We start from the raw sequence: 27748 nt of genomic DNA, 5'->3' as shown, positions 1-27748 counted from the left end.
TATAACTTAACTAATTGATCCTCTTTACCTCAAATTGTTATAACTCTAAATTCTTAGTTTGCCGGAGGACTATTCCATTAACACTTAGATTTTCCAGTCTAATATTGTTTCATCCTACAATCCTTCGATTACCATTCCTTATAACATTATAACCCAAATGTTTCAAGGTTCTAAATATCCCTTCAAGCCTAAATCATCGAAAATTCATATCCTGTAAAACATTCGATTCTCACTTACTGCTAAACTAGTCCCCAAATTTCTTAAAAATTGCAAAATTTAATCTTAATTTCCTCGAAAATTATCCAAATTGTCCTTAATCTCAAAAATTACACAATTATCCATAAGTTTTTGGCGTTCCTAATTCCATTTTATATGTTTCTCGTAACATAAAATTCGATAATTTTAAGCTTGTTAAACCCAAAATCAATTCTCATAACCAATCTTACATTTTCATAAATACTTAAAATCTCAAATTATATGTTTTTATACTTCTAAAGATAGTCGTAGCCTTCGATTCATTATTCTTATATGAATTTCTCGAAAATTAACTCAATCAGTAACCTTGAACCATCAATATTTTCTTAGAAAATCTACAAGTCACAGAAGCATTCATAATCTTAATGACTAACTTATGATTCAAATAATAGAACATCAATGATTACTAACCAAAAATCAATACAGTCACATCATTTTCAACCTTTCCTAACACTCAATAGCCAAATTCTTAATCATGTCAAATTCTACCACAAAGCCAGCATGGATGAAAATCAAATAATTTCTCATTTCATGTCATAACATGCATAAAAACTTTAAAGCATCTAATCTCAAAACATAACGACAGATAAACCTATAGTGTAAAACGTATATCATGTAAACATGCAGATGATAGCAGTAAATCATTTAAAACATAAAAGCTTATAGATTTTAGGCGTGAAGACTGAGCTGCAGTAGCTGACGGTGGCACAACCCTATACAGGACCCTTGCTCTGATACCAACTAAAAACGTCTGCTCATTTTAAAATTCTACAGAAATTTTTTTTAAATGCAATGGCCATGCCTACATAAATACATAATTCAAAACATACATTTTGAAAAATCAACCCACTGCTAAATAAAATAACCACGGTTAAAATTATGAAAAGAACAACCAACCTAAACATTTGCCATTTAGAGAATAAAACAATAAGCATATTAAAATATGTCAAAAACCTCAACAGAATAACATCGTCAACCATTTAAAAATTTTCTTATATGTTTTCTACAATCGTATATTTGTTGAAAAATACAAGGTCCTCGGCTTCGCGTGCGCACAGCCAACTCCGCCTACTCAGTCCTCGGCACCTCCAGTCTCCTCATCAATGTGTTCAACTATATCATTCACACCTAGTGAGTCTAAAGATTCAACACACCTGTGTACCGTGATATCAAATACATATACATATCATGCAGCAGTGAAAAATACCGTATTCAACATAAATTTCACGATCTGAGAAAACTCGAATGAATAATCATAATCTGTCAAAAGATAATAATAATCATAGCGCTTATCATCATATCAACATATATGAGTTCGTTTTCTTAATTTGAATTTCGTTCGTCAGCTAAGATTTTCGTATTATCATGTATTTCAATGAATCCATCTATGTGTAACCAAGGTACACGGCGATGGGAACATCTGCGACAGCATTACCCGCCCACTGAACCTTGGCCTTACATATACATAAACTTTTCTTAAAATTAAGCACGCAACGTAATTTTTGTAATTACATAAAAATCATATTAATGATGCAAAAACATTTAAAAGCATGATAAAATTATGCTCAGGGCGCTGCCAGGACCAAAAACTCACCCCGAGTGCAAAATGAATATTTTGCCCCTAGAAACCCGAATTGACCGTTTTACCCTTGGACCTCTAAATTTCGACCCTGAAACTTACAAAACTCCTTAAAAAATCCTAAAAAATATTTATAAGCATTCTTTAGACGTAAACTCGAGCCCGTTTCAAAATTTAATCTATTCGTTTTAAAACTTTGACGGGGCCCGGTTTTAACCCGAATCAACCCGAAACGAAACCAAAATTTTCCCAACTGTAACAATGACTTAAAACTACGTGAACAGCCTCTAAACCACCTATTTCAGCCTCTTTATGACCCTCGAAACTAGCTCAATGGTTGCTCGAATTATTCTGCACCCTACATTTTCGTACCCCATGGACCAATCTCGCAAATTATCGACCCTAGGCCCTACCGACTCGGACCAGCCCTGAACCTGTCCCTCCTAGCTCACCTTAGGACCCTACTGGACTGAACTAACCATGACTTTCAGCCCCACAAACGCCCCAACATCCGTGCTCCCGAAGGACGTTCAACACACCAAAGTTGCGGCCAAGGCTACCCTTCGATCGGTTGGCTTCGAGACCACCTCCAACCGTGTTCAAGCCATCTTAGACCATGAATTCGGCCCACCAGGGTGTGGTTTATGGCTAAAAATGGTCCTGGTACAGGCGGCTCATCCTCTAACTCCAACCCTAAAGAAACTGAGCCAACCCTACAACACTACCCCTCGGCTCTAACATGGCATGCTTACCCTCTATTCCAACATTATGAAAACCATTTACCATCTTACACAGCCTCTTTAATTCAACAAAATAGCAGCCCCTTGAACGAAATACATGAAAGCGTGAGTTGTCATCAAAAGATTGCATGAAATAATGTAAAAACTGAAAAAGCTCCATGCTCCATGCTAGATCGAAAAACCCTCATGCAAATAAACACATATCAGCAAGTATATAGCGTGAATGATGAAAAAATAAAGGTACATGGCGTGCCTTATTGTGATAATGCCCACAAACTCGAATGAAATGCGCGTCGGGGAATAATCAAAGGAGCGGGGATAAGGCTTGATATAAGATTAATGGAGCACCAAAATTCCCCAGCAAGTTGCTGCGGAACCCAAAGGGGAATGCTGCTGAAATGAGGGTGTGGGCGGATGCTAAAGGGATTTTAGGTTTATGGTAGGTTTAAGTGGTAATTAAATAGAAAACAAACCACTAATGGGCCCTTAAATATAATTTAAAAAGGTTTAAAATTATTTTGAGCCCAATTAGCAATAAAACAAACCCAACAAGCCCAAAAATGTTCCCGAAAAATATTTCATTTAAATATTTTTTGAAAATATTGTCCGAGCTCTCAAAAAGTCCTCCGAATCAATAAAACTTGCGTACAAGCCAAAAATTTAACCCGACGGGTAAAAATACCCAACCAAGGACCCATTTTAAAAAATCATATTTAAAAACACCTCATATTAAATAATTAAAAATAATTATTTCAAAAAATTATTTTTCCTAAATATCCCCGATCTTCGTTCCTCGTTCGAGCGCGAAACGCAACTTAAAATCCTAATGCATGAAACTTTAAATAAACCATGAATTAAAATACAAATTCATGAAATAAACATGCATTAAAACACATTAATAAAGTACAAAAGATATTTAATAACTTGCATGCATGTGGTTTACGTGGACCTTCAAGTTTTCGGAACGTTATAAAGCTTGCATCATACAGACCTAAACATTCAAAATCATCATCATTTTTCGTAGAGATATGTTACAAAACAAGTGACCCATAACATAATGCGCCTGATCAGACTATATCACAGTACTGGGCTGGCAAGGACCATCACATCCTTTCGACCCCTGGTCATGCTTTACCGGGTGGATTAATACCTGGTCATGCTTTACCGATTCTCAATCCTGATCAAAACCAGGTCATGCTTTACCGAGTTGGAAAGGTCCCCAGACACTTTCTCCGGCTTCCAAACCCATAACATAATTGGTCACAAGACAATTCGTATAACTCAAATACATAAAACATTTTATTTTTTCACGTCGAACATACTTACATAGCGTCGAGGGCTTCGTTGGATCTCGCTTGGGCTACTGCTGCACGTACTAACACATTATTCATGCAACAAAAATTCCAAAACATAACCGTACCACTTGTACTCACTACCGAAGTAATTAAATAACTTATGACTTCTTAGACCACTCGGGACTTGACCAAGTTTAATCATCATACTAAACCATGACATCGACCCCGAAACTAGTCTTGATATGGAGTATGAACATTTCCCAAGAAATGTAAGACATGGACCCCGTGTACACAATCGGGTCTGGGTCCCTGTAGACTCTATAATTTCACACTTCGAAAGAAACAAGGGCATGAACCCTGTGTTAGGGTCCGGCTCCGGGTCTGTATACCTACGAAAATGGTAAATCAGCAGAATTCACCACACTTGTGGCTTAATCCTCCTAACTCGATCATACGGACCAGTGAACCAACACATCGAGACCCATCCTAGGAAGCTATGGCATTGGCTCAAACCCATACAAACGCTCCAAACGTCCCCAAGCAATGACACGCAACCACAACACGTCACAATCCCATAAACCCGAAATTCGACATCATTCGCTTCCCTACGACTTCTATTGTAACCAAACCCTTTCCAACCCGAAACTGTAATGCCCAAGATTTTTATTCTGTTAATCTGAGATTATTGATTGATGAATTGATGTAATTATAGAAGGACCACTCCGAGACCAGAATTGGAAGTGCATGAGTTTGGCATATGTGGGATACAGTAGGTATCGCGCACAGGCGCGGCAAAGAGGCGCGCATATGCGCGAAGGGCCATTGCCGAGGCAGAAGACCTCGCGCATATGAGCGAGCAAGATGTTTGGCCAAGCGCAGAGACAATAGGTCTCCCGCATATGCGCGAAGATGGGGCGCGCATATGCGCGAGCAGAAGAACTCTTGAATGCCGAGACCAGTAGGTCTTGCGCATATGCGTCGGTGAAGGTCGCGCATATGCGCGAGACGTGCAGAATGTATATGAAGCCACATGTTCTTGCCATGCAATTAAAGGATAAATTACTTTCATTTCCCTTCAAACCTACAGAAAGAACCGAGACTCCTAGAGAGAATTTACAAGTTATTATATTTTATAATTTGAATCTTGTGCAAGATCCGACCGTCTGATTTTCAATCCAGAATAGTACCGTGCTCCTCTCGACAAAGGCTTCAACGGGACGTAAGTTTTACTACTTTCTTTTATGATTTCAAAAGATGATGTTGAAGGGAACATGATATGATTGATATTATATGTTCCTGAGATTGTGGCTAATTGTATAATCAAAATCGGATCGCAGAACGGATACCGTATGAAATTGTTATCATTTTCAGATTTGATTTGATTGAGAATATACAGATTTGGTATCATATTATGTTGTTGATTGATTGTGTGTGTTGAGATTGATATCTGCTGAGATTGTGTTGCTGGGTATATCGAGATTTTGCTGTTATGCCGTCGAAACATAATTAGATTGAGTTCTGATTATATCCGGTATTGGTTGGGTTGTATGTTGATATTGTACTTCTCAATAATGTCATTTCTAGATTGAGTATTGACAGCTTCGAATTCAAGACTTCTACTTCGTTAGATCGACAAAAGAAAGGTATAAATTAATATTAAACCGGGAAGATACGACTCGAGTTAGATTCGACTTGAGTTTCCCAAAACCACATACTTTGTCGTATTACATTGATGTTTGTAATTCATGAAATTGATATGCTTAGTCTATTGATTTATAGCAAAGCATGTATTGAGTCTATGGCAGATGTGCCATGTCATTGGCAGAGGTGCCAAGTCATTGGACATTAGGTGATATCGATGTTGCTTAGGAGTAGATCGACTCCTATTGTAGAGTTTAGATATAGAATGCCAAAGTCTGGGAATAAGAACGTATGACCATCGAGCTGGGAGAGTAGGTGGGAGACTGTTGCGTTCTTATTCAAACGGGATCCCTAGACTAGAGAAGAGTCGAGTAAGAGATTATGAGTCAAAGAGTTTGATTTACAGTTTTATATCGATTCATGTTTTTCAGATTATGATCCATGTTATTGATAACTGTTCCATGCTATTATATCTGCCTATATGATTGCATGTATACATTGTTTATACTGGGAATATATTTCTCACCGGAGTTATCCGACTGTTGTTGTGTTTGTATGTGTGCATGACAACAGGTCGGACAAGATCAGGGTCAAGAAGAGGATGAGAGATTGAGTTTAGAGTGGAGATTCAGACCCAGAAGTAGAGTTGTTTTCATTACCTGATATTTAGTGAATGAACAGTAGTTTGTTATGAATTACTTTTGTACAAGACTTGTACTTATGGATCATGTTGTAGATATTTAACTTGACCTTGTGATTTGAATAAGATGGGCCTACTTTGTACAGTGGTTTATATAGTGTTCAACATTTTAAAAAAAATAATAATATTATGACCCAAATTTAATTAATTGATCTTAATGATAATTAAGAAGATGAGTTAGCGTCCGGGTCCCCACAACAGGTGGTATCAGAGCAGTAGGTTCCTTAGACTGACTTAGAAGAGAGTGAGCGTGGTAGATTGAGTTTTCTTTCCTTGATTTTATGATGTTCACATGTTTTACTGCTTTAATACATGTTTACCTGAATATCTGATTTGATTGGAAACATGTATGACTTGAGAATGAATAAGAACCGATTCTTGATCAGCAGTAAGATGATCAGAGGAGGACTGAAACAAATTTGTTATATTTTGTTGCTAACCATTTTGATAATCAGATATGCCTCCTCGAAAGAATCCCATAACAGGGTAGTACTTCTACTAATCCAATGGATGTTACAGCGACACCTATGGAAACACTGCTGAAGAGATTTCAGTCATTCAAATCGCCGACTCTGAAGGGCACTGAGACTTCAGTTGACTGTGAGAGTTGGCTAGATGATATTGAGATGTTGTTTGATTCCTTGGATTACACAGATAAACGAAGAGTTAGACTGATTGGGCATCAATTGCATGACATTGCAAAGAATTGGTGGCTCACGACTAAGAGAGCGTTGGACCATCGAGGTACAGTCATTACTTGGAAAATCTTTAAGACTGAATTTTATCAAATATTTTTCCCAGTATCGTACAGGAAAGACAATGGAGCAGAGTTTGCTAATCTGAGACAGGGTCAGTTGAACATAGAAGAATATGTGGCCAAGTTCTCTACCTTGTTATGATTTGCTCCGCATGTTGCTGAAAATGATGAAGCAGTAGCTGATTAGTTCATTTATGGGCTGAATCCCGAGATCTTTACATTGGTAAATGCCAGGCGAACAAATAACTTTGCTGATGCTTTGAACAGAGCCAAAGGAGCAGAAGCGGGTTTGATTAGACAGAAGGGAGCTTCGTATGTCGCTCCAGCACCAAAACTGTAAAAGGGCCAAGAACTCCTTGCTTGAAAATTTGCGGAAAATTAAAAATTTTTCTTTTTAAAAGAACTTAAATGGCCTCATTCATAAAATCGACTGATGAATCAAGTTTAATGTTTAAAATAATAGCAGCGGAAGAAAATAAAGTTTTGCCAACAATAACAATTTAAAAATTATCCAACGACTGATAAAAATTGTTTGCGGAATAAAATAACAACTGCTGCACTGAGGTCCTCGGGTGCCACTACTGCCGACCCAAGCTGGCTCACTGGTCCCCGCCCTCGGCCCTGGCCTCATCAGTACCTACAACAATCAAGTCTAGTGAGCCTAAAGACTCAGCATGCAAATATCACAGGTAACGAGTAAAAATCTGAATTAAAATATGCATGAGTTAACATATCCTGTCCTGAGGCATGCTGAAAATAATCTGTACTGAGCAATTATAATACGTGCATAACTGAACTGATAATCACAGTAAAAAAATGTTTGCTCCTTGGAGCCTGTACTGAAATAACTGATAAAATTTTCTGTTGAGATTATGTTTTACGCCTGTGGCCACTGCACTAAGCTGAACTGATCGGTAACTGGCTACCGGGGAGGCTGAAACTGAACTGAGCTGGCCGGTCACTGGCGACCGGGTGGTACCATACTGAACTGATCGGTCACTGGCGACCGTATAAAATAACACTCCCACATAGTAAATGAACCACAAGCCATATCGCATAAATCTCAAAAATAATCATTTTCTGTTTAATGCACGTAATATAATTAACTGACGTAATGAAAAATCCTGTAATTTTACCAACTGGATTGGATTGGATCGTCCCCAGGCTCGCTGCATCTTAACTGTGCCATGAAAAACATGCAAATGCTAAAACTTGACCAACTATGCAATTTACGTTCAAAAGATGCGACTATGACGCCTAATGACTTCGCATTTAATCATGACTCCGAGCCAACCTGAACCGACACCGAACCGACGTATAGTCATGATTAAAATACGCTAAAAAATCATAAAATAATGCTCCTAAAATGATAGGGTCGAAATCTAGGTGAAATGGAGGCCAAAACACGAAACGCTCTTTCGATAGTCAATTTGGCACATTGCACCGTAAATTCTCGTACGACCTCAAAAATGATCCAAATGACAAACGGTAAAAAACATGACCTTCCTAACTCAATGAGGCACTGTCCAGTCCAAGGCCATGGGCTAAAAGCCAACCAAGAACTCAAACGAGCCTTCTAAACGACACAGCAACTTGCTGTAATTTCCAGCAGCTGCGCAACTACAAGACTTGCGTTGGTTTCGAGACTATCGGCCATTAGGGGAGTGAACCACCAACCAGAGACTCTTAACAGCATCCCAAGGAATGATTTGAACCATGGCTAAGGGCCCTAGGCCAGCCACAATCCGCATCACACCATAACTCAACCGAAGGGTCCAACCGAAAGCAACGTGCATGCGTGTGTAGTGTTTATGCTATGATCGATGTCTCGTGTCGTTCCAATGGCCATTTGATTGACCATGGCACGATCTAGACATCTAGGAGCATGATATGAACCGTGGCTAAGGGCCATAGGCCAACCAAGATCCACACCAAGCAAACACAAACCGAAACCAAAAGCTGTCCAACCGAAGTAGCCGAAGGGGTATAGGGGCTGTTGTGATGTTTTTATTAAAAACCAATGAACCATGGACCAAGCCACCAAAAGTGCAACTTAGTCACGTCTTAGACATGCTAGGGAAGTGATCCAACCATGGCTATAGGACCTTGGGGCAGCCAAGATCAGATCCTTCCTCCATGACAACAAACTGAATTTTTCGAACAACATTTCTGAACCTATGGGGACTTGCTGTCATTCTGAATTTCCAGCAAGCATGGGGCTGGTTTGAATGGACCAACATGGTCCTAATGCATCCTACTACATGTATACAAGCCGCCTTGGGAGCCTGGAGTCGATCCAATACCTGAAACTCACAAACCAAAAGAAATCGTGAAGCTTGCCAAGGAAATCGAAAATTCTGCATGTGTGGTTTCAAAATGTTTTGACTTGGATCTCGATTTTTTTTACTTGAATAAACATGATCATGTACTGAAAAATAAATGATAATATGACTTGATTGAGGTTTTAAAGAAATCTAGACATGCCTGGTTTTGTTTCGAAAGAAAACGAACGAAACGACGACGACGCGGCACGGAGGAGGTGGAGCGCTTCTCTTTTCTACCTTACCTTGCTCTCGATTTTTCTCTCTTCTTTTTGGCTAGGTACCTCACGATTTTTCTACTGAAAATGAGTGTGGATTCACTCTGAATTTTCGAAAAGGAGAGGGGGGGAAAAATGGTTATGAGGGGTGAGGAGAAGGGTGCACAATATAAGGAAAAATCAAGACCAAGTCCACTCCCCTTTGAATTTTAAATTTTGAATTGATATCAAATGAGTTGGTGGATGCTTCTAGGAGGTAGTGGCCGAAATTTTGCTTATTTTCTAGTCTAGGATATGTCCATTAATTAATTAAATTGTGCTCCCAAAAATCCTAGAATTATCCTACTAATTACATGCAAAGAATTGGTCAAAGTTGATGACTTGGAAAATGAATCTTCTAGCACTAAGGGTGGCCGAAAAATGCAAAACAAAATAAAGGGGAATGTTGATTATCTAGTCAACTAATAATCCTTGAAAGCCTTACTAATCCTTTAAATAATTTAGTGAGCTAACCCCTTAATTTAATAACTTAAATGAGTTCATTTCTTAATCACCTCAAATAATTAAATTAAATCCTCAAACCTCCCTTTCTAACTTAAATGAACTTGGTTGCTAGCTAAATTAACTTCTGGAAATATTTCTCGAAATCTTAAATTCTATCTCAAAACTCCAACTCCGGTCCGGCCTCACTGAAAATACTGAAATGCTAAAAATCAATCTACTGAACTGAAATAATGAAATAATTAACTTCAAACAAATGCATTTAAAATAATCATGCAATGAAGTCAATTAAATTTAAAAATCTAGAATTATGCACGGCTTATACGTCTACTGACTTACGGGTTCTACAAAAACAGCAACAACCTTCCACTCAGTTCCACCAACCCGCTCCGAGATTTGATAGTGGCAGTGGTAACAGTAGTGGGAAGAAAGATCATTTGAAAGCCCGAGGTAAACAGTTTAAGAAGTCTGATAATAGTTCATCTAGCTCCAGTGGTTCATGACAGAGCCAGAGTTATACAGGGGTCTATTGCAGAACTTGTGGGGGAAGACATCCTACCGAGCAATGCCAAGGAGTATTTGGTAGTTGCAACATCTGCAGACAGCAGAGACATTTTGACAGAGTTTGTCCACAACGAGGTTCTCATCGATCCCAGAGCAGAATCATCTGGATCAGTGGCTCAGACTGATAGACGATCATCTGCTGTTCACTCCTTCCAGCCACCATCTACTACTCAGCCACAGCCGAGGCCAGGAAGAAGCCAGACTGTTAGCCAGCCTCCGAGACATCAGGCCAGAGTATTTGCTTTGACTGAAGAACAGGCACAGGAAGCACAAGATGATGTCGTTCCAGGTAACTGTTCTCATTGTGGTTATCCTGCTTATGTATTGATTGATACGGGTGCATATCGTACTTTTATATCTGAGCGATTTGCATTGATGCATGATTTGCCTGTTGAGTCATTATCTGCTGTAGTATCTATCTCTTCACCTTTGGGGAGAGGTCTTATATAAGCGAAATATGTTAAACGTTGTATACTGCAGTATGATGAGAATGAAATTGAGTTAGATTGCATTGTACTCGGTTTGTCTGATTTTGACTGCATTATCGGTATTGATATGCTGACCAAGTACATAGCTACCGTAGATTGTTTCCAGAAAATTGTGAGATTCAGACCTGAGATGGCTGATGAATGGAAATTTTACGGTAAGGGTTCCAAATCGCGAATTCCTTTGATATCTGCATTATCTATGACTCGATTATTACAGAAAAGAGCAGAGGGATTCCTTATGTATTCAGTAGACGTACTGAAATCGAGCCCGTCATTGGCAGATCTGCCAGTGGTATGTGAGTTCGCTGATGTCTTTCCAGATAAGATTCTGGGTTTACCTCCAATCCGAGAAATAGACTTCAGTATTGAATTGGTACCAGGAACAGTTCCTATTTCGAAAACTCCATATAGAATGGCACCAATGGAATTGAAAGAATTGAAAGAGCAGTTAGAAGATTTACTGGCCAAGGGGTACATCAGACCGAGTGTTTCTCCTTGGGGTGCTCCAGTATTGTTTGTCAGAAAGAAGAACGGTTCAATGAGACTCTGAATTGACTATCGGCAACTGAACAAGGCTACGATAAAGAATAAATATCCTTTGCCTCGTATCGATGATTTATTTGATCAATTACAGGGTTCTTCTGTTTATTCCAAGATCGATATGAGATCTGGATATTATCATTTGAGAGTCAGAGATTCTGATATATCGAAGACAGCTTTCAAAACCAGGTATGGCCATTATGAGTTTATAGTCATGCCGTTTGGTTTATTGAATGCTCTAGCTGTATTTATATGGTTGATGAACCGTATATTTCAGAAGTATCTTGATGACTTTGTGATTATCTTTATTGATGAAATTCTGATTTATTCAAAGAATATGATTGATCATGCTGAGCATCTGAGAACTGTATTGAAGATTTTGAGAAATGAGAAATTGTATGCAAAGCTGTCTAAATGTGAGTTCTGGTTGAGACAAGTTGTATTTTTGGGACACATTATATCTGGAGACGGTATTTCTGTTGATCCTAGCAAAGTTGAGGCTGTGATCAGTTGGCCTAGACCGACATCAGTCCCAGAGATACGCAGTTTTATGGGTTTAGCAGGATACTATCATCGATTTATTAAAGATTTTTCCAGCATTGCTGAGCCGATTACTCAGATGACTCAGAAGAATGCACATTTTGTTTGGTCAGAGGAGTGTGAATCTAGTTTTCTAGAGTTGAAGAAGAGATTGACCAGTGCTCCTGTGTTGATTATTCCGTCAGGTACTGGTGATTTTGTTGTTTATTTTGATGCTTCTCACAGAGGAATATGTTGTGTTTTGATGCAGCCAGGACATGTTATTGCCTATGCCTCGAGACAATTGAAGCCACATGAGACTAGCTATCCGATTCATGATCTTGAATTGGCTGCCATCGTATTTGCATTGAAGATTTTACGGCACTATCCATACGGTGAGAAATTTGAGATCTATTCTGATCATAAGAGCCTGAAGTATCTATTTTCACATTCAGAACTGAATATGAGGCAACGTAGATGGCTTGATTTATTGAAAGATTTTGATTGTGAAATCAAATATTATCCGGGAAAATCGAATGCAGCAGCTGATGCACTGAGTCGAAAGGTATGTTCTTTATCCTTATCGACGATTGGAGTTTCAAATTTGATTCAAGATTGCTGTCTTTCTGGATTAGTATTTGAGACAGATTCTCAACCTCTGAGATTGTATGTCATTCAAGTTGAACCAGAGTTGATTCTACGAATCAAAGAAGAACAGAAAATTGATCAGAATGTTCAGAACTCTATTTTGATGGTCAGATCAAGACATCAATCAGAATATCAGGTTCGTGATGATATATTATATGTGAATAATCGACTTGTTGTGCCAGATGTTTCAAACTTGAAATAGCAGATTTTGACAGAAGCGCACTGTAGTCGTTTGAGTATTCATCCTGGTGGCAGAAATATGTACAATGATCTGAAAAAACAGTTTTGGTGGAAACAGATGAAATCAGACATTGCAGAATTTGTATCTAGATGTTTGAATTGCCAACAGGTGAAAGCAGAAAGAAAGAAACTAGGAGGTTTGTTACATAGCTTACCTATTCCTGAATGGAAATGGGATAACATTTCCATGGATTTTGTGACGAAGTTACCACGATCCTCCCGAGGTTGCGATGCGAGTTGGGTCATTATTGACAGATTAACCAAATCAGCATGCTTTATTCCGTACAGAATGACGTACAGACATGACCAGATGGCCGAGATCTATGTCAGAGAAGTGGTCAGATTGCATTGTGTGCCGAAGTCCATTGTATCAGGTCGTGATCCTCGATTTACTTCACACTTCTGGCACAGTTTGCAACAAGCTCTAGGTACGAAATTACATTTGAGTACTGCATATCATCCTCAGACAGACGGACAGTCAGAGCGGACTATCCAGAGATTGGAGGATATGTTGAGAGCTATAGTGCTAGATTTTGGCACTAGTTGGCAAGATTCACTGCCACTTTGCGAGTTTTCGTACAACAACAGCTATCAGACGAGTATAAAAATGGCTCCGTTTGAAGCGTTGTACGGCAAGAAGTGTAGATCCCCTCTCTATTGGGATGAGATGTCTGAGGCACCTGAACTTGGACCTGATATGATTCGAGAGATGACTGGGAAAGTAAAGCTGATTTAGAAGAGAATGAAGACAGCTCAAGATAGACAGGCCAAATATACGAATATTCGACGTAGACCGTTAGAATTTGAGCAAGGAGGCAGAGTTTTTTTGAAGATTTCTCCTTTCAGAGGCATTGTCAGATTTGGCAAGAAAGGGAAATTATCTCCTCGCTATAATGGGCCGTATGAGATTCTGGAGAAGATAGGTACTCGTGCCTATTGACTCGCTATTCCGCCTTCTTTATCTGGTATACATGACGTCTTTCATGTATCTATGCTGCAAAAATATCTACCTGATGCTTCTCATGTTCTTCAACCAGACGATGCAGAACTTGATGAAACGCTGAGTTATTTTGAAAAACCGATCCAGATTCTTGATCGTAAAGAAAAACAGCTCAAAACGAAGACTATTCTGCTTGTGAAAGTTCAGTGGAGTCGTCATGGCATTGAAGAAGCTACTTGGGAAACTGAATCAGATATGAGACAGAAGTTTCTAGAGTTATTTCATTGATGTGAGTTTTCTTATTTAGCTTCTGTATATCTCCTTCTTGTATGTGATTTGATTGCCTGTGATTTCGGGGACGAAATCAGATCTTAGAGGGGGAAAATTGTAATGCCTGAGATTTTTATTCTGTTAATCTGAGATTATTGATTGATGAATGGATGTGATTATAGACGGACCCCTCCGAGACCAGAATTGGAAGTGCATGAGTTTGGCATATGTGGGATACAGTAAGTATCGCGCACATGCGCGGCAGAGAGGCGCGCATATGCGCGAAGGGCCATTGCCGAGGTAGAAGACCTCGCGCATATGCGCGAGCAAGATGTTTGGCCAAGCTGCAGAGACAGTAAGTCACGCGCATATGCGCGAGCAGAAAACTCTTGAATGCCGAGACCAGTAGGTCTCGCGCATATGCGCCGGTGAAGGTCGCGCATATGCGCGAGACGTGCAGAATGTATATGAAGCCACATGTTCTTGCATGCAATTAAAGGATAAATTACTTTCATTTCCCTTCAAATCTACAGAAAGAACCGAGGCTCCTAGAGAGTTTACAAGTTTTTATATTTTAGAATTTGAATCTTGTGCAAGATCCGACCGTCTGATTTTCAATCCAAGAATAGTACCGTGCTCCTCTCGACAAAGGCTTCAACGGGACTGTAAGTTTTACTACTTTCTTTTATGAATTGAAAAGATGATGTTGAAGGAATCATGATATGATTAATATTATGTGTTCCTGAGATTGTGGTAATTGTATAATTGAAATCGGATCACAGAACGGATACCGTATGAAATTGTTATCATTTTCAGATTTGATTACATTGAGAATATACAGATTTGGTATCAGATTATGTTGTTGATTGATTATGAGTGTTGAGATTGATATCTGCTGAGATTTTATTGCTGGGTATATCCAGATTGTGCTCTTATGCTGTCGAAAAAAAATTAATTGAGTTCTGATTATATCCAGTATTGGTTGGGTTGTGTATTGATATTGTACTTCTCAATAATGTCATTTCCAGATTGAGTATTGATAGCTTTGAATTCAATACTTCGACTTCGTCAGATCGACAAAAGAAAGGTATAAATTAATGTTAAATCGGGAAGATACGACTCGAGTTAGATTCGACTTGAGTTTCCCAAAACCACATACTTTGTAGTATTGCATTGCTGTTTGCAATTCATGAAATTGATATGCTTAGTTTATTGATTTATAGCAAAGCATGTATTGAGTCCATGGCAGATGTGCCATGTCATTGGCAGAGGTGCCAAGTCATTTGACATTTGGTGATATCGATGTTGCTTAGGAGTAGATCGACTCCTATTGTAGAGTTTAGATATAGAATGCCAAAGTCTGGGAATAAGAACTTTCGACCATCTAGCTGGGAGAGTAGGTGGGAGACTGTTGCGTTTTTATTCGAACGGGATCCCTAGACTAGAGAAGAGTCGAGTCAGAGATTATGAGTCAAAGAGTTTGATTTACAGTTTTATATCGATTCATGTTTTTCATATTATGATGCAGGTTATTGATAACCTGTTCCATGCTTTTATATCTGCTTATATGATTGCATGTATACATTGTTTATACTGGGAATATATTTCTTACAGGAGTTATCCGGCAGTTGTTGTGTTTGTATGTGTATGACAACAGGTGGGACATGATCATGGTCAAGAAGAGCATGAGAGATTGAGTTTAGAGTGGAGATTCGGACCCAGAAGTAGAGTTGTTTTGATTACCTGATATGTAGTGAATGAACAGTAGTTTGTTATGAATTACTTTTGTACAAGACTTGTACTTATGGATCATGTTGTAGATATTTAACTTGATCTTGTGATTTGAATAAGATGAGCCGCTTTGTTATAGACTTTGTACATTGGTTTATATAGTGTTCAACATTCAAAAAAAAAAAAATTTATGACCCAAATTTCATTAATTGATCCTAATGATAATTAAGAAGATGAGTTAGCGTCCGGGTTCCCCACAGAAACGAAACACCAAATAGCTTCTGATCAAAACACACGACATACCTAAACAAATCAGTGACCACCCGGTGGTTCCCAGCGAAGCCTACAACCAATAAACCTCTAGAATACATGAATAACACATTTTGATAGCATCATAGTTTGAGCAGTCACTCGAGAATGATCTTAACCCACTCGTCTCTTCTCTAGTAATTACGAATTTACTATCAAATCGAAGATATAAAAAAGTACTGCACTTCATAGGTTGAAAGTTTTTCCAGAAAATCGATTTAAAATTCGCAGGATTCGAAATGACAGCAGATTCGGGGTTTTTTTTTTGAGATCTAAAAGTTGTTCCAAAATCATTCTAAACATCATCTCTCAAACTTTGCATAACATATATGGATTTTTACACACAATATGCATCAAAATATGACAAGATCGAAGCGGAAAAATGAAAGATTATACATGCCTTGATGATCTATACTCACGATATGACGAATATCGAAGCGGGGAGATGCGAAAAACCGATCCGAGACGACTCATGGTACGTTTCTTGCTACTAATCAAACTTGAGTCTACTGAAAAATCATAGGGGAAAGGGGCTTGGCTGCTGGAGGAAACTTAAGAACCCTAGTTTTCCTTCCAAAAAGATCGAAGATAGATCTTTGTTCCTGCTATCATAAGTTGAAATTCAAAGAATTAGATGTTCATTACACGGCTTTCAGTAATCGTTATGGATCGTACAAACTTCTTGTGATACTATTTTGGTTGACAAATTCCCCAGCGATTTTCATGGACATCATGAATCGCGTATTTCAGCCGTATTTGGATCAGTTCATTAACGTGTTCATAGACGAAATTCTGATCTATTCGAGAAATCATGAAGAGCACAGTCAGCATCAGAGGACGGCACTACAAGTGCTTTGAGATCAAAAGTAGTTTGCCAAATTCAGTAAGTGTGAGTTCTGACTGGAAGGTATCGTTCTTAGGCCACATTATTTTGAAGCATGGAATAGAAATCGACCCGTCTAAGGTCAAAGCTATGAAGAAGTGGTCAGTGCCTAGGAATGTATTCAAAATTCGTAGTTTCTTAGGACTGACTGGTTATTATCGCAAGTTATCAATGGTTTTTTGTCTATTGTAGTACCCTTGACAGCCCTGACGAAGAAAAATGTCAAATTTGTGTGGAGTGCCGAGTTTCAGAGTAGTTTTGAGAAGTTGAAGCAAGCACTTACTGTAGCACCCATTCTATCGATGCCTTCCGGTCAAGGGGATTATGTGCTAAACACTGATGTTTCCAAGCTCGGTTAGGGCATCGTGCTGATGTAGAATGATAAGGTGATTGCCTATGCGTCAAAACAGATGAAGGTTCATTAGAAGAACTATCCGACGCACCGGCTTGAATTAGCGGTAGTTGTTTTTGGATTGAGGATATGGAGACATTAATTGTACAGTGAGAAATGCAAGATTTTCACCGACCACAAGACATTCTATTACTTCTTTACTCAGAAGGAGCTGAACATGAGGCAGAGGTGGTGGTTGGAGTCGGTTAAGGACTATGATTGTGACATTAGATACCACCCGAGAAAAGCTAATATGGTGGCCGATGCATTGAGCAGAAAGACAACAGTAGTAGGCCATCTTGTAGTACATAATCCTCTCCTGATAGAGAGTTCAGAGGTTCGACCAGGAGATTTATGCTAGTGTCCATGCACTGAGATTATCTACTTTGGCGGTGCAGTCCACTCTGAGGACTGCATTCGTAATGAGCAGTATACTGATGAGCAGTTGCAGAAGTGGAAGACGAGGGAAGACTCTAATGGCAGTACGTTGTATTCAGTGGAGGACGGCATGCTCAGTTATAAGGGCCGTTTATGGGTGCCTATTGGTGATTCGTTAAGAGTCGATATTATGATAGAGGAACATGCTATGCTGTACTCTATCCACCCAGGAAGTACAAAGATGTACAAAGACCTACAGTTACTCTATTAATGGCCGGGTATGTAGAGGGAAATTTGGAAGTTTATGTCGGAATGCCTCACTTGTTAGTAGGTGAAGGCAGAGCATCAGAGACCAGCAGGGCTGATGAGGCCACTCCCTAAAAAAATGAAGGGCTAAAATGTTATTTGGGTGATCGTGGATCGTCTGACTAAATCAGCGCCTTTTCTGCTAGTAAAGATGACTTACTCTATGTTACTGTATGTCGAGCTGTATATTCAAGAGATAGTCAGACTACATAGGATTCCATTGTCTATTGTATATGACAGAGATCCGCGCTTTACTTCATCATTCTGGAAGAGTCTTCATTCCGCTATGGTGACCAAGTTGTTGTTTAATATAGCCTTTCATCCGCAGACTGATGGCCAATCAGAGAGAGTGATCCAGATTTTTGAGGACTTGCTACGAGCTTGCGTGATCGAATTCCAGGGTAGTTGGGAGCCGAAGCTGCCACTATGGAGTTTACCTATAACAATAGCTATCAATCATCTATAGGGATGGCTCCCTACGAGGCTCTATATGGAAGGAAGTGTAGGTCACCGATTCATTGAGATAAGGTCGGAGAGAGAGCCAAGATTGGACCGGATATTGTACAATAGACTACGAATTTTGTAGTCAAGATCTTGGATAGGATGAAGACGGCATAGAGTAGACATAAGAGTTATGCAGACAAGAAGAGGAGAGATCTCGATTTTTCAGATGGTGATCACGTCTTTGTCAAGATAGATCCCATGAAGGGAGTTATGCTATTCGGGAAGAATGACAAGCTCAGTCCGAGGTTTATTGCACCATTCGAGATCTTGGAAAGTGTGGGAGCATTGTCATACAAGGTGGCCTTACTCCCTAATCTAGCTGGAGTTCACAATGTCTTTCACATTTCGATGCTCTGGAAGTACATGTCAAATTCATCACATGTAATGAATTATGAGGCATTGCAGCTTACTCCAAACTTGAACTACGAGGAGAAACCGACGCAGATCTTAGGCAGGAAGGAGAGGAGGCTGTGAAATAAGGTGATCAAGATGGTCATGGTCAAGTGGCTGAATCATTCAGAAGAGGAAGCTACTTTGGAGCCTGAGACCGACATGAGGAATCGCTACGCCGATCTTTTCAGGGAATACTGATTTCGAGGACAAAATTATTTTAAGCGTGGAAGAATTGCAACGTCCGAAATCCGAACACACTAACCACATGCATGCATGAAAATTAATTATATTTTATTTAAATAAGTTTTCTAAAGGAATGTTTAAGTATCAGTATGATTGAATAAATGTTTAACCAATTTTTATGAATTTGAACTTTCTGCAGTCGAATACACGATGTAAGACAAAGTCGAGAGAACCGGGGACGATTTTGATATGATTTATATTTTTAGAAATTTAGAAATGGGAAACTTGGGAATTAGTAGTCCGTAGTAAGGGACGAATCTATTTGGTAACAAACTTTTGCTAGGAAATAAGAAGTTTCGGGTTTACGGTACTAGATATGAGTGGCACCAAATGTTTTTTTCATATTTTTGAGAATTTTAGTGGACTAAATATGTATTTAATTAATTTTAGCAACCTAATGATTTATTTAAATAAACCCTAGTCACCCCTACACCCCTCACACAAATCAGCACACAAAACACACGCACTCATTCAAACCCTAGGGAGGCCGAACACTAGAGGAGAGGAAGGAAAGAAGTTTTGCGTCCTGTTCGTCCCTCGTCGTGCCAGTCGCTTGTATTTCGTAAGCATAAAAGAACAAGGCATGTTTTCAAACCCTTCTTTATGCACCATTCAATCCATAATATTGTATGTATTTGATTTTCTGTGAAAATTTTATAAAATGATGTTTTCCAATTTCATACATGTGCATCTCATGTTTTCATAAAGGATTCTTGACGTTTTATGAATTGTTGAAGTAGGGATGTAAACCTAAAGATTTATGAGTCGAGATAAATGTTAAGAGTATTTTTTGAAGTGGCAATAGCCGCAAGGGGACGTCCCAAGGGTAGCACCACCCTTGATTCAATTTGCGTGCAGGCTGAGAAGGGAAGGGGCAGGTTTGGGGGTTCTATCGGCAATGGAGGCTGCATGAGACCCTAGCCATGGTCTTGATGGAAGGATAAGGGTCCTAGGAAGGTCTAGGAAGGGTTCAGTCAGGGCTTGGACTGGCTGGTTTAGCACTGGAACCGAAACTCCAAAATATGCATTTGTTTGGCTATTTTGGTGTGTCACGGTCCTAGGGCTAAAGGGTTAGGGGAAAGGGCTGGACCAAGGGATGGAGACATGCCTTATGGTCCTGGTGAGGGGCGTATGGAACGATATAAGAAATTTTTGGAAATTTTAAAGAATATGGAATGTTATACATGTTTTTATGAAATGATAGAGTAAAGAAAAATATTTGTTAGGAAGTGAACGGTGGAGTTATTTTATTTTATATTCGGAGGGATCGTCGAAGAAGTGGACGTTAAATCCGGTGGCCTAGTACTATGGTTTATTGATTGATAAATCGACTGAATGTTGTCACTATCAAGTATCAAACTCCACTTAAAAATGTTATTTTAAATGGAAAAGTTCATGTTTAAGCACGATTTTAAAATGTTGCATATTTTGAAGGTTTCGAGGTTGAATGACAATACTATTTTTAGTAAACGTAAAATTGATGCATGTGATTGTATAAATATGTACTTGATTATCAGGTTTGAGCATGCTGAGTCATTAGACTTACTAAGTTTGAATGGTTGCAGGTGATGATGATGTTGAGTCGTGAGGTGCGGATTTTCGAGTCATTCGGGAGGAGCATGGCATACCCGATGACGTAGAAATTCCGCATTTGTTAAAGATTTTGATGACTTTATGGATTATTTCTTTTATTTACAGACTGATATGGTGCTAGAATTTATTGAGTTGAATTTTAGACCTTTATTGCTTTATTTACCTATTCTGCATGAATGATTATGAATATTATGGAATTCATTTATTTGATTATTTATGCTAGTTTATTTATGGTCAATTAATTATGCATGGTTTAGGGAAAAAACTAGTGTAAATTAAATTACTTTAGAAGCAGATCGTTTCACTTTGATATTTACAGCTTCTGTAAACATTCACTTTAGTAAAAATTAAATACAGCCTAATGAAACTCTATCAACTTCTCAAGACTTTATGAAAACTTCCTAAGAAAAAGACTATTTCGATCAGTTACAATAACTTACTTAAATGATAAAATGAATAAAAAGATAACAGTGAGTATGTATCAGCATCGTATGATCTCTGAAAAAATCTGATAAAAATTTGTGTATGTGCTTCGAAATATATTCAAAAAATATCTAGTCAATAGAAGATGATATATTGTGTAAGTGTGCCGAGAGTGTTTGCTGAATTCTGATAGCGTCTATTTATAGGTAAAATCAAACATTAAAAATAGAACAACTATAAACCAGTCATATTATGACAATAATTTAGATCATACCAGATGCCACATGTCATTCGTTGTGTTCCAAAAGTTAGTGCAATCAATGCTTATGACATGGACTGTCAAGCGGTCATAATATATATTCCTTAACTGGTATACTGCACATTTGATTTTCTGAATTCATTTTTCATTTATTAAGGAATGAAATTGAGCTCATAAATTATCGTTGATAAAATTAGTAGAGTCTGATCAATCATTGAAGGGTTATCCATTCAGTTTGGCAGACCTTAGATATTCCCATAATACTTAAGTGAGATGTTTTCTGAACTCATCATCTATTAAATTTGCTCGGAATGCTTATTTTCAGTGTTTTTGATGTTCACGTACTTAGAGCACAACATCAAGCCTATATTTTCTTATCACGATCTATAAGAATCAAACACATAACATTTAACTCTTATATCATTTATAGGATCAAATATTTGCCGAGTTACCAAAATTTATATATTTTCCATTAGAAATATACATGACTGGACAATAAATCAAGAATCGAAACATAATCTAAATAAATGAAGAACGTATGTGGTGCAATTGTTAGAGTAGATGCCCTGTAAGCCAACTGTTGGCTATGGAATTTATTGACTCGGTTGTAATAAACAATCTTTATTTTAATATATTCATAATTTCATGGTATGTTATTTCTTTATTTGTATACCCATGTGAACAACATAGATAAAGACCTTGATTATACTTTAATACGAATGAATCGTAATTTGATGTTGAAACTCATTTGTAAACACTGTATGATCTAAATTAGTTCCTAGTCGATTCAGCCGCCTAAAACGTGGATAAAGGTCGCTTGAGCTCGAGACTAACAACTGTGATGTTGTGTACAGCGTTTTTTTGTAATGGCATAGAGATGTCCAAACATGGAAATGGGTAGTCATATGATGATTATACCGAACTGCCCTCCCTAGAACCTTCCAAGTGGTTATCATTCATCGAGAGAATAAGTCTGTGGTTGTGATTGTATACCATTAGTCCTTACTACTCGGGACAACACTGAGGCTCTATATGCTAGGTCTTTGCTTTGACTCATTTACCGACTCCAGGAGGGTCATTAGGTCGCGAGATTGGGTACAGTTGTGACACATGTAGGAGCCAGTACATTGTTGTTGGGAAATCACCACTCACCCACGGGTGTGGATATCCTGTGTGATCTGTTGAAATAATACTGCATGGAATCTCTGGCCAGAGTATGAAATGTACGTTAGAGAATGAGTTATCCACTTGTACATGCGATGCCACTATTTATTCTCAAATATGTGTCACATAGTTATCGAATTCTTCTGCAACCCTTGATGAACCAGTGGTTGCAGATTTGATCGGGATATATGAGATAAGGAACCTTACTGTACGTTAATCATAACCTACTGGTTCTTGCAGGCATTATCAATGATACCTAGGGAATCATGAAGCGATGTTACTAGACGCTCTTAACATGGTTCGATGGGTTTAATGAGAAATATGATTTCTGACATTCTAATGATTAATTGTTGAAACATAGAATGGGGCAAATTACGGGTAAGCCCGAATAAAGGATTATGCCTTGAATTACAAAGAGTTGTGAACCTACAGCTAGATGTATCCCTGAACCATTGAGAGTCTTACAAACACTAGATCATTTTGTTCTCTTTGAGAGAATAAATTCCAGAAGTTGAATTTATATAAAATTATGATATAGTAAATTAAAGGAGTAAATTTTATGATAATTAAATTTTGAGAAAATAAATTCAAGGAGATGAATTTATGAGATAGTAAATTCAAGAAGTTGAATTTATGAATTTATAAAATTTAGAGAGAATAAATTCAAGTAGTTGAATTTATAAAATTTGAGGATTTAATTTATTAAGCTCAAAAGTTGAGTTTATTAAATATTAAATTAAACATAGTGAGAAGTATATTTAATGGCTTGTAAGAGTACAAGTCCAACATACAAAATAATTAAAGTTCTTAATGGACTTTGATTGATTAATTAAACTAGTTGGACTAGTCCAATTAATTAATCAAACCCATTAATGGTAATTAAGAGGCCCAAATGTTGTATTATGATAATTAGGTCATGAGGGTTTTATTTAAGTAGGAGACTTAAACCCTAGCCTCCATGAGACACCACAATTTTCGAAAAAGCCTCCCTTTTCTCTCCAAAAATTTCGGCCATTCTCCTTGAAAAGGAGATTGAGCCTCTCTCAATTTTAATCTCCAAAGTTGAAACTTCTTCCAAATGTTCTAGTTCTATTTCAAAGAGGAATAAATTTTCTTGTCGTGGATCTGATTCGAAGATTATAGAAAGGAGTTCTCGAAGAAAGTTCGTAGGAAATACATCAAGAGCTATCTTCGCTAATCCCGGAATAATTGGAGCCTAGTGAATCTTTCACCAAAGGTTAGAGTTTGAACATCATATGTATGTTTAATTATTAGAACCATACTAGTGCTCAAACAAATATATCTTGAATGTCAAGATCTAAATTTTTTTAAACTTTTCGCTGCATTTGGGCAATAGAAAACCGAGATCCAACAGTGGTATTAGAGTCAGGTTCTCTATATCTTATGGTTTTAAATCTTATTGAAGAATTTATTTGTGACCACACAAGAAATTTTTTCAGAAAATTGATGCACCATAAAATTTTATTTTTGCATAAATAAAAAAATAATAATTCGGATATGCCCTGAATTGTTCCGGGCAGATCGCATGCGTAGGGCTGCGCGAACGCCTGTCCAGCGAGCGGCGCAGCTTGCAGAGCGTCCGCACGCTGCGCGCACAGGGATTCTGCTTCTGCCCGAGATGTTCGGGCAGCGCGGGCGGTTGCCCGAGGACGTCTCAGGCACTGTGCTGATTATTGGGCTTGAATTGTTTTGGTCTAGGGTGCGATTTTCTTATTTTTAAAAACTTTGGACAAAATTGATATTTTATGAAAATGAGTTCAATTTATCTTTCGAAAAATTAATAATTTTCTTGTAAAATAAATAATTAGATATGATTTTAAATATTTATGGTAAAAGTGAGTTTTACAAGAAATCAATTATTATTGAATTAATTGGATTTAATTTATTAAATTCTTTAATAAATTTCGTGGTTAGTAATAAAATTATTAGATACATGATTTATTAACTAATTAAATTGATGTTAATATTTGATATTAAATGCATGAAGAGTGATCGAGAGCCTTGACCAATGTGTTAGTTTGTGTTAGGATATTTTACTATTTTATTCATTTTATTAATATTTGATATTATTAAAGTGGACCTGGTTTATGGCTCGTTCCATCCCATGAGATGTATCCCTTATGTGCCATGACTATTTAAATGTAATTATTAGAAATAGTGGGTGATCAAGACTGGAATATGGTGGGCCCGATGTAAAAGATGAAGACATGTAAAATATTGGAAGCTTTTGTAATAAGTTGCATTTGCATCCCTGCATTCACCTTGGTTTTGGGCCTGGATCCATGTTTGGCTCACATGGATCTAATACTGTTGGCGATCGATCATCCTTATTTATTGTTAAATATTATATTATGATATATATGCGATATATAGTAGTATGCATGTATGTATATTATTAAATAATATTGTTGCATGGATCCGACAAACATACAAATTCGTGGCACGCGATTTTCAATTAAAATGATGAGACAATTTTAAAATTAAAATCTCTCATTTTGAATAAGATTCAAAATTTATATCGAACTGCAAAAGTAAAAATTAAAATAGTTTAATTAATCTTGCCTTCCATCAACCGTAGTTGCATGTTGAATGCTACCCGCGGATAGTGTCTGGCTCATATTATTGGGAAGGTCTTAACGCCGGAAAGTTGTGACTTCCACCGGACATATGATGTGAATTGAGTGGAACTCCCATGACTTCGGCTCATATTATTGGGGAAACTCATGGCGACCGTCCACTACAATTCAATATTGATGGGTCGGTTTGACACGTGAAAATAAACGGCGTCATTTTATTAGGTCCTTATTAAAGGTGAGGCGAAACACGTGGAGGTTGCACAGGGATGCAATTGGATTCTACCTTTGAAAATTATAATTGACTGATATTATTCGTGATCATAATTGGCTAATTGGACTCTACGTGCCCACTAAGGAAATACGATTTCCTTTTTTCATTAGAGGGTGGTGGAAATGTCAAAATATTGGGAGTGAAATTTATAAAATAAAAATCCATATTTTAAATCTTATAATTAATTTTAAAATTATCAGTAATCATTAACTGTTTTCATTTTCAGTATATTTATGATGACGGCTCGTAACCCGCTTTCAATCATTCTCGGTCAAAACAAGTTGACTGGCCCTAACTATAACGACTGGTTTCGAAATTTAAAGATTGTTCTGAACTCGGAAAAGATTGTGTATGTGCTTGATAAGAAGCCACCGAAGAAACAGCTTTGAACGTTAGTGAGACTGAACTAGATAAGCTTGAGAAATGATGGGACCATGATCTCCAAGCTAAAAGATATATGTTGGCTTCTATGTCGAATGAACTGCAGAAACGGTTCGAAGAGGCTGCAAATGCTGCTGACATTCACTTTCATCTGAAAGAGTTGTATGGAATACAGACTCGCTCAAAGAGACATGCTACTGTGAGACTGCACGTCTGCGAGATGAGACTTCTGTCCATGAGCATGGTGTTAGTGTCACACCCTGTGTCCGAAGCGTCGGTGACATCCGGCATTGTTTAACAATTACTTGAAAACAATTAAGCCTCGTATCGAAATGCCAAAAACCAGCCTTTTTCTTATAAAATATTGTATTTACAATGACAATCGAATAACAATTACATCAGAGTTTTGCGGAAATGAAACAGAAGAATAACAATCTCGATTCTTGAACTTGTCTTTTGATCACCATCCCCAAAACGCTTCATGCTCCTCTTCATTCAGTTGTTCTTTATTTTTATCTGAAATTTGTAAGGGGTAAGTGTTTTGTGAAACACTCAGCAAGTGGGGGTCGATCGATTTCCATTGATACATATAGAACTTAATCTTTAAAGCATTTCTTTAACAAACTTTCAAAACTTATTACCTTTAACTTATCATAACAAAAACAAATCGAATATGAAACAGAGGTTATCAGATGATTCAGAGCAGTTCAGAAGCAAATCAGATCATTTCAGAACAATTCAAAAACAGACACAACACTGTTACAATCTCATTTCCATGGTCAAATTGTCCCTAATATGTTAGTTCTCTAAGGGGTGAGGCCAGAACATGGTTATATACCCACCGATAGGGGCCAGGCAGAACATGGTTTTATACCCACCAATTGGGGCCAGACAGAATTACAATTCTCATCCCATTTCAAATCAATTTGTAACAGTGCAACACAGAATTCAGACTTGTATAGAACCGAACTTATCAGAATTTCAGACGAATACAGCGGAAGCAAAGAATTTCGAATAACATACAAAGAAACATATCATCGATCAAAAATTTAAAAGAACAGACTGTGATTCTCGAAAATATGGACACATACAAGCATGTCATATTATTTATATACAAAGTTTAAAATAAAAAAATATACGTAACAAAAACCCACTTACCGTCTTTTGGAGGTATGCTTCGAAACTCTCGATTCTTGAGCGAGGTTTTCTTCCGAAAATCCGGCAGCACTTCGCCTTAATACTTGAGCAGATTACGCCTTTATTTCAGCAGCACATTGATGCAACTTCTAAGAATTCGGACAGCACGAAGATTCTCCTTGCCTTGACCAAAATTTTGAGAGGTTTGGTGAAGGGTGAGGGCCGAAACTTTGAGAGGTTGTGAGGGATTATTTTTAAGTGCATTTTGAGTGAGGTTTGGGGAGGTACTTATAAGAAAATTTGTGTCCCTTCCACTAGCCTTGGCCGAATTCTTGGGCTCCAAGGAAGCCATAATTGTGGTCAAAGAATCTCAAGCAGCAAAGGTCATTTCCTGCACCATAAATGTGTCATAGCCTCTTAGCTCCTCCCTTAGATCCTTCATTGGTTAACTCAATGGTCATTTCTTGCATACTAAGTTTGTCCAAACCCTTAGCTCTTCCCTTAGCTCCTTCATTGGTTATCTCAATGGTCACTTCTTGCATAATAAGTTTGCAAATTCCTTGGCTCCT

At 37.9% G+C, this 27748-nt stretch overlaps 1 protein-coding gene across 1 annotated transcript; it reads left to right on the top strand.

Moving 5' to 3' along the window:
• Nucleotides 1-18365: 18365 nt before the first annotated feature.
• LOC142521907 (uncharacterized) lies at nucleotides 18366-19192 on the top strand. The gene is made up of 2 exons (XM_075625080.1): nucleotides 18366-18615; nucleotides 18855-19192. The coding sequence occupies exons 1-2, from the start codon at nucleotides 18366-18368 to the stop codon at nucleotides 19190-19192; spliced, it is 588 nt and encodes a 195-aa protein (XP_075481195.1).
• The last annotated feature ends 8556 nt before the right edge of the window (nucleotides 19193-27748 follow it).

The sequence above is a fragment of the Primulina tabacum genome, chromosome 13 (assembly GCF_025594145.1).
Source record: "Primulina tabacum isolate GXHZ01 chromosome 13, ASM2559414v2, whole genome shotgun sequence".
NCBI classification, from domain to species: Eukaryota; Viridiplantae; Streptophyta; class Magnoliopsida; order Lamiales; family Gesneriaceae; genus Primulina; species Primulina tabacum.
Note: the sequence above shows the minus strand (reverse complement) of the source record. Positions and strands in the feature narration are given on the sequence as shown.